Below are 15608 nucleotides of genomic sequence, written 5' to 3'. Positions count from 1 at the left end.
ATCTGATCAATAAGGAAGTGTGTCATTGCTTGATTTTTATACGAAAATGCAATTATTTTAATAAATTAAACAGCTATTTGTCACAATTGAATCCTATTTAAGGGGGACATCAGAGCCACATGTAGTTCGTGAGCCATAGTTTGACGATCCTTAGTGTTACAGATAAAAGGTAATCACTTTACTATATATTAACTACATTAAAAATTTTTTTAAGAAAGGGCCCATCAGTAAAGGAGATTGACATCAGTAAAGGAGTACATGGTTGGATTTGTGGTGAAACCATTCTGAAATTGAATTCTGTATTGATCCCTGATTGCAAAGCATTCTGTAAATAAAAATTATTTCTTATAAAAAGCATTCTGTGAATTCATTGTTCCTTAGGCCAGTAGTCTTTTACCATAAACAACAAGCCAGCTAGCTACAAGAAGTGAGCTAGCTGTATGAGTTTTTCATGTTTTTTAACCCATATTAGATAGCAAACTAATATACTTTAGAAAAAGAGTCCTTAAATGAAAATAACTTTTGCATTATATCATAACAGTTACCTGTTCTTGAGGTATAGTTGTTTAAAATGTTTTCAATTTGTATGCAGTGCAAATTTTATGTACTTATATATTGATTACTTTCAGATGTGTTGAGACAGAACATGCCTCAATAGCAGGGATGATAGCTGCTTTGTTTCTAGTTCTTGGAATTGTATGTGGTGTGAATTTTACATTTTTTGTGTCTTGGCTTGTTGAAAGTAAAATATTCTGATTAAGGTATATATATAATTTTGATTAAATTAACTGGAAAAGAATTTTCATAGATAAATATGTCTTACAGTACATAATGATAAATCTTAAAAGTTTTTAATAAGAATTTAAACATGTCAAGCTACAAGATGCTGTGGAAGCCTTCATATACGGTACTTAACAGTACATCCCTAGACTTTGTTACAATTTGTATTTTACAGCAAATTGATGTTGTATTTGTTATACATATTCATGCATAGTTTATTGCTGTTTTTCTAATATCTATGTAAAATTTCTAATACTTGAGGGATCACACATTTCATCAATGCTGTTAATGGTTGATATTTGTATAAAAAATATCCCTCTAAATTAAATTTTACCAATTCATTCATTTTTGTTTTGTATAAAATTTTCAGAGAAACTTTTTTTATTATTAAACATTTCTCTCAGTATTGGTTAACCGTCCTTATAGGTCTGTTTTTTGTATGGTCATTGTCTTTTTATACTATCAACCTCTGATAGCATCCTTAGCTAGTACTTGTGTTTTGTTCCTGTGATAATATGAAAGTTTAAATTTGATAAGTGTATATTTAGAACAATTTAATGGCAGGCACCTGCTGTTGTTACCTGTGATGGCAAATTTTCTTGCTAAGATTAAGTATGATTCATATATATGTAATTTACATGAAAATTTCTATCTATAGTTTTAAGAATATTTTTCCTTTTGTGCTTATGAAATCTTTTCAGTGCTCTGAATTTGTTAGGAAATGTACATAATCTATTAGGCAAGCATTTACAAAATAATTAACCAAATCTTGTGTAAAACTGTCAGATTGTTTCACAATTATATATGTGTAAAATATTCATTTAAAATGAAATATATAGAATTATATTTTATAAAAATATGGAAATGTGTTAGAAAATATCACTTAAAACAGTACCTAGACCAGTACTTTTTTTGTATTTGTATGGCATGATAAGATACTGCATTATGTATGGTTCTACAAAGAGCGTTTTCTTTCATACTTCTGTTGATTCTTGAAAGAAACCTTTTGATACTATTGTATGGTAGTTTTTCTGAGAAAACAAGCATCCTTCATTTAATTTTTTGTTCATACTCATTTGGATGTTTAAATTAGTACTAGTCTGTGTGAACTTATTTATTGTGTCTTCTGTTGCAATTTAAACTTTATACTTCCTCTTGTACGTGAAAATAAAATGAAGTTTAGTAAGTTAATGCTGAGATATATCGAGACAAATTTGCACACATAAACAAAAGAAAGTTATTTTTAGAAATGGGTTTGTACATAAAACAAATTATTTAGTCTTCAAAAATTATTTTTATTGGATAAAGAAAAATACAACCAGATCGATATCTACAATGATGTAGAAGCTATATTTATAAACAATATTTTTGAGTATCACAACATCTGTACAATTTAACCAAATTCAAACATTAACTGAAGAAAAACACCTCACTTAATTACCTTAACAAAAACATAGCAATAAATAATTATTTTAAGCACCTGAAAGCATCTAAGAAAAACAAGCCAATTTTCCCCTTAGATATGTAATTTAAAAGTGTACAAATTCTGAAAAATTATTCTAATTTAGCGCAGGAGTAAAGAACTTGAAACTAAACCCGTTTCTAAACTTCTTAAAATACACAGTTTGATATACAACTTTTACAAGAAAAGTTTGAAATACTTAAAAAAGATTTTATTAAAGTTATACACAATATCACAGTTAGTCATTACAAAATTGTCACTATGCAAATAAATTATAGTAGTTTCTTCTGAACTTTTACAATATTTGGTGTTCTACAAAGAGTATTTTTCTGTACAGTAACATACAAGATGACTTCTTACAAAGGATGAGGTTATACAATATCTGCTGTGTAATATTATGCAATAATATCTCAACTGGGAAAATCTGACTCTAATTATTCCACATTTTAAAAATCTGGATATAATTCAGGTCATGTAAATCTTATATATATATATATATATATATATATATATATATATATATATATATATATATATATATATATATATATATATATATATATATATATATATATATATATATATATATATATATATATATATATATATATGAATTGAAAGAAAATTTGAAACAAAAGTTTACTAAAACTTTTATTTCATGTCATTTTGCATTCTAGTTATCAAAATGTCATTCAAGGAATTATTGCATTTACAGCAAGGTATAGAAAAGGTTTATAGTGTGATGATATATATATATATGACACATTTGGTTTGCTTTTTAGTTAGTTATGTACAATATAACACTGTCATTTTCCCTTTCATTATGAAGCTAAGAATTTCTAAGATATGATTCTAATCTATCTATCTATATTCATGTGTGAGGATAGAGGTTCTGTTTGGATGTGTATTGCAAAAGAAAAAATTTACATTTTAATTCACATTAGAACATCCAATACTCTATATATATATAACCAGTATACTAAAATCGTGGAAAACAACACAAAGTATAAACCTTCTTTTGCATTTTGTTTTAGCATTTTCAATTTGCAATAAGACTTAACATAATATTAATGAAGTTACATTAAAACTGTGAACATGGAACAGGTTCAGTTAGAGCAAAAAACCATCATCCATAATAATCAAACTTACAGTTAAAGTATTCATTAGATGTTATATAAAAAGCTATTGAATAGAACAAAATAAAAATATACTAATTTGGTTTGCCAGATTATTTTTAGTTTTACAGAATTTATATAAAACTAAATCATATATTTTTCTAAACAGTTGACAATGAATTCTGTATTTTTTAATTGCAGTACTACTTTAGCAAAGAATCTAAATAATTGTGTAACGACTTTGCATTAACTATTATGACCTGAATTTAGCCAGAGAGCAGCAGGTGCTATCTATCCATAAGAATCGCCTTTAACAAACATATCTAAAACATTTTACAACAGCAAAATTGATCTAATTTCCATCTATAAATGATGCCATTAGACCAACGAAGGCCCCACAGCAACGATCAATTAGGCATGGAATAAAGGTGCAAAAATGTTACATTAAAGCTTAAATTTGCTAATAGTCAGAGCTAATATTCCTTTTCTAAAGTGTAAAAAAGTTTACCATCGTAACACATCATAGTAACTTAACAGATTTTATAACCCTTTTCTAGTTTACAATTTATTTTCATTACATGGAAGAGTTAAAATACAAATATATGTAAATTATTTCAAGATATGTTTCATTATTAAATACTTATCTTTAAGCATTTCTATTCATTCTTTTCTCACAACTATTACTTTATAACTCATTAAATAAAAATGTTAAAAAGAATACATGGTATTTGCTATTATTTATTCTTATATTAAATCACTTGGCCGATAATTTATTAACAAAGCAAAAGTAAGAACAGTGGCTGCTATATAGCTTCACAAAATAAGTTTTAAGAGCAACTGTTTACAATATTGATAAATTTCACTATTCCAAAGATTTTAAAATTTTCTATAATAGTTTGATAGCAAAGTAATTACTTTATGTTTAAAAACAGCTGCTTTCAAGATATTATAATATAAAGTCATTTGAATGCATTACACATTAATAAAAAGGGAATGAAATGTTAATTGGTCAGTTATGTGTTACCATGAAGAAAATTCAGTCAAATTTCTAGTACAATCAATTCCTATAATAAGAAGGGGTATAAGTTTCGGTAGACTTTTCTTATGTAAGAATGTGAAAAAAAAAAAGGTAATATTTCAGATAAGGTCCAAATCTAGCCAAAAAACTATGTATATGCATGTACAATCTTTTATCTCTTAATAATTTCCAAGGTTTGTTCAGAAATAATGATTTAACTACCACTATCACACACTGAGAATTCAGAATAAAATTTCATGCCTTTTCAGCAGAAAATAAAATTTCTGGTAGATCAGACAACAAGACTGCAAAGAAACACATGATTTAAAGTAAACATGACGTTTACATGTAATATTCTGACTATTCCATAAGAACACACAGACAAGGAATAAAAATAAAGCTGTTGAGGACGTAACATCACTAAAATTCACACAAGTTTTAACCAATAGCAGTCAGTTTTAGTCATAAGGAATAAATCATTCACTTTGCTGGGAATTAGCTAACTGTATTAAAAAACCAGATAAGTATTACAACAAGTAACTTACATAAGGAATTAGGAATATATGCAATTTTATCGTTTCCATTAACATTGTACCACATTAGTATCAAACATTTTGGGGGATCCTAGAACTACAAAATAAAATTGAGCGGTGCATTTATACATAACAGATTAAATTTTATACCAACTGCACTTTCTGGAACACAACTACAACACAGCACTTTTGGCATAAAAAACTTGGTATTACAAATATGCATAGTAAGAAACTAAATCTAGTAATGATCTACTAGATTTTAAGATATCACATTTGAACTAGTTGTCTAAGTTCCAAATGGAGTATTAGACTGAAATTTTAAGGTTAAAAAAAAGTGAAAGCTGATGTAAGCAGCAATTTTTTAATACATTTCTATTCTTCAGATATAGCTTTAAAAATGAAATATTTTCATATTAAAATAATATATACATGCAGGTGTTCACTACCTTATGCTAATCTACGTTGCAAGAACTTGTTATTTGATTTAGCTATGGACTGAGATGTGAACTTGTAATTTCCTTAAGAATATACATTAAAATGGCTTCCCCAAACTATAATCACTGCTATCTATCACAGCTCATTTGGCATATTTCTGCATACAGTTGCCATCTACATTTTTGACTAGAATATCTGCAAGGTTTGTTTATACTTTGTGCAAAAAGAAATCTTAATAGAATACAACAGATAATTTTCTCTATCTGTGCAATGTTAATAAAAAAACTGGGTTATGTCACTTAAAATAGATGCTTGCACTACAGGGCACAATGCAAAAAATTACTGCATACTGCTTAGGCAAAGAACTGATATTTTATATAATATGCTTTTCATGACTGAAATGATATCTGATGGGATTTTTATACCAAACCTGTACCACCCTGATTATTAAGGCATCTTTGATATAAATTATAACTTTAGCTGTTATTAATACAATGAAATAAATCATAAATCTAAGTAATATTGTTCTATTCACATTTTCAGATGTGAAACCTTTTGATGCATTTTGAATATACATTTAAAATGGCAGAAGTAACATTGTAAATGGGTAACTTTTTGCATTATTATGCTTTGTCTCTCTTACTTTGCAAATATGAATTAAATCTGCATGTTAGATAATATTCTGATTTATTTTTAAAAATTTAATTGAAATTTAAGCGAATTAGTTTTTAGAAGTTTGACTCACTTGCGTTTATTAACACTTTTAGTGCTGAATGACGATATATTTATTTGTAATACTTGTGAAAAGTACCAATGGCGATATAGCATTGCTTACCTGATGGCACCTCACTATATTTATAAAACATTATAAATGTTCTCTAATTTCAGTGCAAAAGAAAAATGTTTTTGGGCTTTCATTATGATTGTTTTAAACTGATGTTACTGGATTCTGTAAATATCATTCTTAAGTCTGGTTATGAGCTTTTTCCCGAGCCACCTCAGTTTGATCCAAATTCTTCAAACTGGCTAAGTGATTTTCACATAAGTATGATACTTTCGTTCGGCACTAAAAGAGTGGTTAAATTGAATTTATATAACTAAATCCCCCCTTTTTCTTGCAAGCAGCTACTTAACAGATAAAATTAAATTAAGATAATTAGATTTACCAATTTGAAATTATATGGGTATAATACACATGTACTAAAACTGCATTTTTGGATAAGGCAACAGCTTTGATTTCCTTTCACTGAGAAACAAACTATTAGTTACCATTGTTCTAAAATTTAGGATCTGAATTATATGTAACAGTATGACCATTCATTTAACCTTTTCGCAACGGCGCACATTTGTTTAAGACGCTCGTGCGGGACGGAAGGGAATCGAATGCAGTCACCGTACAGGACGGAGGTTTTGCATCACTAAGCCTAATTTTATAAAAAAAATCAGAACAAAAAAAGTTTCACTTCTAGCCTCGTAATTTTTGGTATCATATTAGATTGTTGCTTGAGCTCTTATATATGTTAAAATTAGCACATAACGTTTTCTTCTTTATTTTACATGAAAATATACTTAAAAATTTCCTTATCTTGTAAAATAATTTTCGGAAGCGCTATTCAAATTATTCCAAAGTTTTAATTGATAAAATCCATCAATACAGACTAAAATTAATAAAACAACACAATAAAGCCTATTTACAGTAAGAAGTAACAAAATTTAAAATGAAGACTGAGTGTGGTAAATCTCGAAGCACGGAGAAGTATTACTTTCTAACTCTTAGAAAAAGTATCACTTTTTAAATCTTTCGAAAAAGAATCATCACTCTTATCTGCATTAGTAAATGGTTCATTAACCATACGAGGGTATTCTTCCTCTGATAAATGGCGACTTTGCGCCATAATAGACAAGAGGTGAGACTTCCAGAAATAAAAAGAGAAAAAACGGGAATATATCTGAAGTCAATGCAAAACTGACTGGGCTGTCTAGTAACCCTGAAAGACCGTATATAGTAGAGGAAAAAACAGAATTAAAAAAAGAATTGTATATAAATCAGATACGCGAATATTTACATTCGCACACGGCAATTTAAAGAGCCCACTTCTGTTTACAATTCGCTCCCCCTACCCTCGCAACAGTTGAGTAAAATACCAAAGTCAGACAGAATATATCAAACTCAAGGTCAGGAACCTAAAACTGTGTTCATTTCAAAAGTAATGGACATAGAATGCCTTCTAGTGGCCTTCAGAAAAACGTTCCAGCTTAAAATGCGCATACACATCACCCACCCTCTGAATGCAGTCTCTAGCAATGCGTGGACGGGATCCCCGGCTGTAAGAGACGTTCTTAGGGATGCATATATGGGACGCCCGTCCTGAAAGGGTTAATAAATATCTATACAGACTTCTACAGATATATAAATCTATAAACAAAATATTTAATTTTGTGCAGGCAAGCATGGAGATTAAATTGCACAAAGAAATAAGGAAATTAATAAAGAGGCACAACATCTTTTTAACTGGTTAGAAATTGCATCATTTTCTCAGCGGTTTTGTAAACTTATAAAGAAGCAAAATTCTGACAAATTCAATTACAGGTTTCAGTGCAATAAATGCAGTGGATCAGTTATGAAACTAAAATAGTGGAGTAAATCTAAACTACAGCATCAAATATATTAGATTAAACACAGAAAATTAAAATAAGAAACATGGTTTAAACAAACGGTACTTGTTTTAAGATTTGACTAAATCTCTACAACTAATGTATTAACAAGTCAGAAAATATCAAAAGTACTGTACAAAGTATTTGAAAGAAAATTTACTGCTTTCAACAGCTTTCCAACTATTAAGAATTTTTTTAAAGGAAAAAAAAAAAAAAAAAAAAAAAAAAAAGTCTGAAATAACATGCATATGCATGCAAGCTATTTGAAAATAAATTTCCTAATTGAGGCATTTACATAAATGTTACCACCATGTATCACAGCTGCCAACCCTCAAATATAAAAAACTGGGAGTTTTTTTTTGTTTTGCATGATCATGCAATATGAAAAGGACTCTATTGTCACTGAACAACAAATTTAAGTCGCTTTATAATACCAGGTATATTAAACTGCATTACAAGATTTTTATACAAAATATATTTAGCTAATATTTAATTCACTACTTGAAATTAAAAATTTTTAAGGGTATGTTTTTGACTACTCATATTTAATTTTTGATAAACATCTTAAAATTTAATATTGGTGAAAACCCAAGTTAAAAACTTTTTTGTTTTTATCAAAATGCTTTTAAACATAATGAAAAGGAAATTAAGCACATAAACTTAGTAACATAATAAAAATGCATAAACTATTTACAGGTATCATTCATAATTAAATACAATTAATTCTCTTAAACATTACTCATAACAACACCTATTTATAAAATGCTTTGTAAATTTCTTACTGGATTAAACCAGTTCAATCTGAATAAAAACTAATAAACTAATGCTGAAAATCACTAGGAAGGAAAAAATTAATTTGCATGTTCTGAAATTTGTTTAGAGATGACAATATGGTTACCGTAGCCTTTTTTGAGAGTTTGCCATCAAAATTTTATCATAGTCTCTCTTTTTTTTTTTTTTTTTTTTTTTTTAAATTTTAAAATCAACAAATCTGGTAGATCTACATCTGAAACAGGGTACACTAAAAATCAGATTTACCAGAAGATGGAAAAAAAGGCTTCCCAATTTTACTAGGAAGACTGGCTACTCTGATACATTAAAAGGGGTCAAGTAACATCTAAGAAATAAACTCTGTTCAATAACTTAATAGAACTTTTAATATCTAAGCAAAGAATTTAAAAAAAATTTGCATGTACATGTTCACAGAAGTAATATACCATTTTTCAAGACAGAAATTCCAGCTAATGCACAAAATTTATAAATATAACATATTTAATCTAAATTATATATTTTTAATTAAATTTAATCAAAGAGATCAATTGTTGATAATAACACATACAGTTCTAATTTACAATTTTATGGAACTGCTATACATGAAAATATTTTTCAGACATTTTAGTGTATATAAATAACTTACAAAGAATGTAGTTTCAGGATGTTTATCCAGCACTTCTATATACATTTAATGTATAGATATCCGTTTCCATGAAAGTAATGAAAACTATTTTTTATACACATTATTATTTACAATTTACAGGATAAAATAGGAGGTTTATTTTCCTTTTTCTTTAAGAAATTAACACTCAAATAGTGGAAGATAGTAATATAAAAATGCAGCTACATAATATAACACACTTTAAATATGAACTAATAACCCAAATCACTCAAAAGCATTACATTCATTCAATGCACATACAAAAACATTTCCATTTTTTTTCAAACTATGATTTGTTCTTATATACATATGAAAATTTGCATTGGACTAGTTTTTAATCATTTCCAACTGTAAATTTTACAAATACACTTTTAACAATGGCATTTACAATTTAAATCCTTTATAAAAATTACATCATCGGAAAACTAACATTCAGATGGTGCCATTTTGTTTGTATTTAAGGCATAGGTTGTTGTGCAGTGTAAAAATAAGATACTAAAGTGTTAAATCTTTATATAGTTTTAATGTTCATACTAGTATTTAAAATATTCCTATTACTGTTTTTATACTTCTAAAGTTTAATTTCATTTCTCAAAATGTTATTCTGAAATTATATTACTTCAAGACATATTTACAGTACAGATGCACTTTTCAGCAAAGAATTTAATTTCAACATGTATTGACTGTTTAAGTAAGGTGGTAGACTAATTTTGATTTCAGTTTTATTAAAGGTGTTCACAAACAGGAAAAATATCAATAAATCAGGAGCAGAACTATTAAAGAACAGTTGAAAACTGAACAACACAGGTTTGAACTATATACTATTCCACACATATGCAGATTTCTTCAATATATATGAGAAAATATTTTTAAAGTTCTGTGACAGTTAAAAAAAAAATAATAATTTAAAAAAAAAGTAGTCATCTCATGACTGCATCGAATATCTATAAACATTTGTCTTTTTGATCAGTTACAATTGACAAAATTATAATAAAAATTCCCATCTGAAAGATCTTGACAATATTTATAAAAATAAGTGTTTTTTTTTTTCTAATCTCACAGCACAATGCTGATTTAGGTATTGGCAGATGGACATCTTGGGAATATAATGCAGACATTCATACATATTGCAGTTTCACTTCGCTGCAATTACGCAACTTGCAAGATTTTGTTTTTTCTTTTCATCACCTAGGAAATTAATATTAATACTATGAATAAGGTTCTTTTGCTTTCTTAACACACATGCATTTGCTGGAATAGCACTGTAGCTTGTCTTAGCATTTGACATTCCTTTCTATCTGAAAATATTTTTACTTTTTTTGATTTAAAACGGCAGCTTTGCAAGTCATTTCCTGTATATTTAGAGACATATAATAATTAACAGCTGTAATTTCAGTATAATAATGAAAACAAACACAACATCTACAAAGCCTCACAGATAAATTCATAAGATGCTGAGATATAAAGAAAAATATTACATTCTTTCTGATGCAATTTAGCTTTTGAACTGCTTCACAGAAATCAGTGCTTGGAAACTGTTATTTTATAGTTTTCTGAATTTTTGAAGTGCTCTTAAATGGCCCTTTAAAGCGAGATTTCATTTCACGGAACAAAGAGTAGACTGCAGATTCCGAGTGACACTCTTATTTGTGATGTAACTTACTGGTCACTAATTGCATTATGCAACAAAAACCTTGCTTTTCTCTGTTCAGTAACTAAATCCATAATGACAGGTATTAGCTACACACGATCTATATAATAATTATATTTAAATTTCCTTCTGTAACTTAATGATATTTCAATGGAAGCAACTTGAGATGTATTTATAACCACAGTTTTGCTATGCAAGATTTACTGGTGTCAGATGAAAAAAATGCAGTCTCTGTAGATGCAATATGCATGAGAAATACTGCATGAAAGAACACTTAGGAAATATATTAAAATTTACAAAAAATATTCTGGAGAAGAAAAAAAAAAAAAAAAAAAAAAAAAAAAAAAAAAAAAAAAAAAGAGGAATTCATGAAGTGGCCACATATTAATAACGGATGAAATTAAATAACAGCCTTCTGATCACAAATTACAAACAGAGTAGTCACACTTAGAAGTCATCATATGTATACCTATCCTAATTTCAATATAATAATAAAAAAGTTTCAAGAAAAGCGAGAATGACCAGAAAATCACAGATATGAAAGTAGGCAAACATATGATGCACAATGACAGAGATCCACAGCTCAAAGCAGGATTGTCTTAAAACTCCCTTTTAAGAGGTTGAAAAAATCTGCAATATGGGGGGAAACGAAAGAAAGCCATGCTTGTAGAAGACAAAAATATGTCTATTTGTAATGATTTTCTAAGACATGCTTTCTCTTATTTACTTTCTTGTCATGCAATGTATTCTGAAATACATAATAAAACATGTATTTATTGTTTACACAGTTAATCACACACACAGTCTCCTAATCAATCGTAGATTATTTGTAGTTTCTGGGGTATTAAAACTTAATCCCTCTTAGTATCCAAATTCTGCATTGTTCTAGGGCATTGCCATATGAATTTCCAATTATACTATGATAAATTTATGTACAAATCACACATATGATATTTTAATGAAAAGCACACTTCACTACCACAATACTTTTCTTGAATTCCAGGCATAAAAATCAGCCAATAATAACAATGAAATGAAAACTTATATTTAGGAACTATTTTCTTCCTAGTACATCTAACGATGAATGCTATAGTAGCATTTTTCTTTTTCTGCACTTGAGATTTATTAAATTTTAAAAAAGTAAAGCTTCAAAAATGAGGAAGAAGTAATATTTTTCTGTTAGTCACTGGGTTTCTGCCCCATCAATTTAACCTAATGTTAGATTTTGCTTTCTAATAAATATTTAGCTACAGCAATCTTACAAAGATAAGTGTATACAGCAGGCAAAATATCAATTTAAAACACAGGGCAAAATATGCTTATATAATTTTTCACAGCCATTATAAGTAAATCTATATATTCAAGTTTTATTACTTATAAAATATATAGGCAAAAAATGAAGAATTAAGAACTTTGTGTGAATGAAGAACAGTACAAAAAGCAATATTATTAAAGGTTAAAATCTAGACGGTTATATAATTTTTTATACTGAGTAAAATTTGCTAAAAGAATCTATTTAAGCAGATTTAACTTTTCATACCAACACGAATAATGCTTTTTTTCCCTTTCATTTTGTCACTCTTCCATTTCACCAATGATGAAATATAATTATTTTAAACTCTTTTTCCACAGCTCAGCCTATTACCTACAAATTTCATATTTATGGGGGTGGGGGCAATAAATGATGCTGTTGATAATATATTTGGCACATTTTAGGATTTCACAATACTTAAGTGGTAACTTCAACAGAAAAGTACCAAATTAATTTCCATTTGACCCATATTACATAAACTAACAAAAACATACATATAAATATAGGACAAGTTACAAATTAATACCCTCTACTGCAAAAGGCAATCATAACAATTACAAATCAGAAAACTGGAAAGGAAGGAGATTTATTTGCAATGTAAAAGAATTCAGTGGATTTATTATTTGAAAGCACTCAACACCTCACACCAAATCTAACTTATTTGAATCCATTAAATGGAAGCATGCACTTGAAATAAATTTTGTATGGTTTTGTGATATTTAAAAATATATTCTTATATGATTAACAGTTTTAAGAGATTATCAAGTGCACAATATCTGTGGAAGAATTTGGTATTAACTTCCAACAAATACAGACATACAACTTTTACTCACAGAACTTCAGTAATCAGGACAGTTACAAAGGTGATCAAGGAATACACATAAGAAAAATATTTCTCTTATCCTTTTACATCTATATAATTATTTACATTATTTATGAATATGAAGATGATTTTAGATTCACAGTGATGTACAGAGATGAAATAAATTATGATACAATGATGTTCAGACATGAAAATGATTTACCTAAATTTAACATTAATTTTTAAACAAAAGAATTATTTACTGAATATAATTGCAAAATATTAAAAAAATGTAACAAAATTTATGAAAACATCATACAAGGATTGCATAGTTTTCTGGAATATATTTAAACTTATCAAAGCTGCTCTTTAAAACAAGTATTGGACTCATCTGCAAGTTATAAAAATGATGAACATCTGTGCAACAATTTCTTTACAAACCTATGTACAAATCCAGATTAAATATCGCTCTAAGTACACTGCTGAGTGACAGCTACAGAAATCTATCATAACAATTTATGCTAAATCCAATTTAGGCCTATAATAAAGCTTCAGAGGAGGATCCTAAAAGATGAAAAATATTATTTTAGTACATAAATAATACTAAAAAAAGGGGGGACAGATAAATGTACTTCATATATTTACAAATATTGGGTTCACAAGAAATAATTTTGGTTCACACAAAAAGATAGCATTTTTGTTTTGTTATTCTTCTACCAATCTTGTAATTTTTTTTCCTTTTGAGATTTGGTGGCTAACACTTTTAAGTTACTATAGATACAAATTCCAAGTAGTTTTGTTTACAACTGTAACAGTCAATTTAACATGGAGTCCAAAAATAAACATTTCTGTTTCAATAAAGAAAGTGGCTGAAGCTCACAAAGCGATATATGAAGTTTATGGTGCTGTTTACTTAATAAAACACGTGTTTAAGAAAACGACATACCTTATGAATTTAAAAATTTTCATTATCGGATAATATGAAAAGTTCATCCCATATTTGTCTTTTGTTATATTTTTAAGCACATTATTGGATTCTATTTCATCTTCAGAATCATTCTAATCCATAAATAAATAATCATTTTCCATTCCATCCAGATTGTTAGATATACTGCACTTTTCATATGACTTTTGAGTTATGTCGGGTTCAGTTTCATTCCATGCTTTTATTATCCACTCACACACTATTTCTAAACTGGCATGATACATTTGCCCTTTAGTAAATGGTTTTTTTCACCTTCTAACATCCATGCATTCCACTGTCATTTTAAATTTCCTTTGAATGGTTTATTGATACAAACATCTATCTATTAAATGAGATTTGAACATGTCCCAGACTAATAGACTTTCTGGATTCTTTTGCCTTAACCAATCTTGTGGGTATCAAACCCACAATTTCACACTGTTTTCATCCACCCATCCCCTCTCATGAACATGAATGAAAACACCATTTGGGAAATTACATTTTGGAATCATCTTTCTTTTAAAGTAATCATGGGTTTTAATTTTGAACCATTTGCTAAGCAGGAAAGCACTATGGTGAAGTGAAATACCTCCTGACCCATTGTTTTCACGTTAATAAACTTTGTTCCTTTCACATCAACTGTTTTATTTTCTATCATATCAAACATTACTGGAATTTCATCCATATTTCCAATATTTGACAGGAAATACTTTTTTTTTGCATTCGTAGGTTAGTAATATAAGTATGGAAACTAATGAATTTATTATCCAAATCTTTAGACGCTTTTACAAAATGTTTGTTTTTCTTGTAGAACTAAATTATTCTGCGCCATAAATCTACTACACCAGCTCAAAGTTGCTTTACAGTTTTCACTTTCATTTGCATTCTTTTTGCCCCACTTTAAAGCAAATAAATGTATTGTTACAAAATGTCCAGGTGCAGTAAGACAGCTTCCCCTCAAAGCAGGTTTAGGGTTGTCAGAAGATGGCAAGGGAAGGCAGGGTTGTCACATTTGGTGAGAAATAGCCCATTTGGCGACAAAATTGGTGATATGTCATAGACAGATGGAGAACTTTCTGGAACGAATTCTTACTGGTTTAGCGCAGAATGTTCTCGAACACAAGCCAAAAGCTATATAAACCCTGCTGGTACATGGAGAGCGAGTCAGTTAGTCCATGATGAGTTCATCAAGTTGATAGTCAGTGAGTGCCATGTTGGTCGTCAGGTGCACCGAAAGAGTATCTTAGTGTATCGTGGAGAGAGCGCATTGAGCTCTAGGAATGACGGAACTGAGGAGTCAGGAGTTATTATACTGGTGCTTTGCAGTGAAGCTGTCTTCATCGTTATAGCCCGATTGCCTGACGGCTGTGTCGCTGAATGTTACAGCATGTCTATATATTAGGTCAGTCCATAAATTTGTGTGCATTTTTTGGTAAATTTTTAAAT

At 28.6% G+C, this 15608-nt stretch overlaps 2 protein-coding genes across 4 annotated transcripts in view; one reads left to right on the top strand and one right to left on the bottom strand.

The window, feature by feature from the left end:
- Ent2 (Equilibrative nucleoside transporter 2) overlaps nt 1-1971 on the top strand; it is a 269678-nt gene extending 267707 nt beyond the window's left edge. For all 3 annotated transcript variants that reach the window (XM_085808590.1, XM_085808591.1, XM_035351070.2), the window contains one exon: nt 630-1971. In XM_085808590.1, the coding sequence (XP_085664716.1) occupies nt 630-756 (127 nt within the window). In that variant the 3' untranslated portion in view covers nt 757-1971. The remainder of the gene's footprint in view (nt 1-629) is intronic.
- An 839-nt stretch (nt 1972-2810) lies between these two features.
- Nucleotides 2811-15608, bottom strand: part of l(3)73Ah (polycomb group ring finger 3-like lethal (3) 73Ah) — an 85293-nt gene continuing 72495 nt past the window's right edge. The window contains exon 8 of the mRNA XM_035351069.2: nt 2811-13762. Coding sequence (XP_035206960.1) covers nt 13715-13762 — 48 coding nt within the window. The 3' untranslated portion in view covers nt 2811-13714. The remainder of the gene's footprint in view (nt 13763-15608) is intronic.

Source organism: Stegodyphus dumicola, chromosome X1, assembly GCF_044657685.1.
Source record: "Stegodyphus dumicola isolate Sdum_Otavi_A_Nest chromosome X1, ASM4465768v1".
NCBI lineage: Eukaryota > Metazoa > Arthropoda > Arachnida > Araneae > Eresidae > Stegodyphus > Stegodyphus dumicola.
This window is presented reverse-complemented; position numbering and strand designations above follow the sequence as displayed.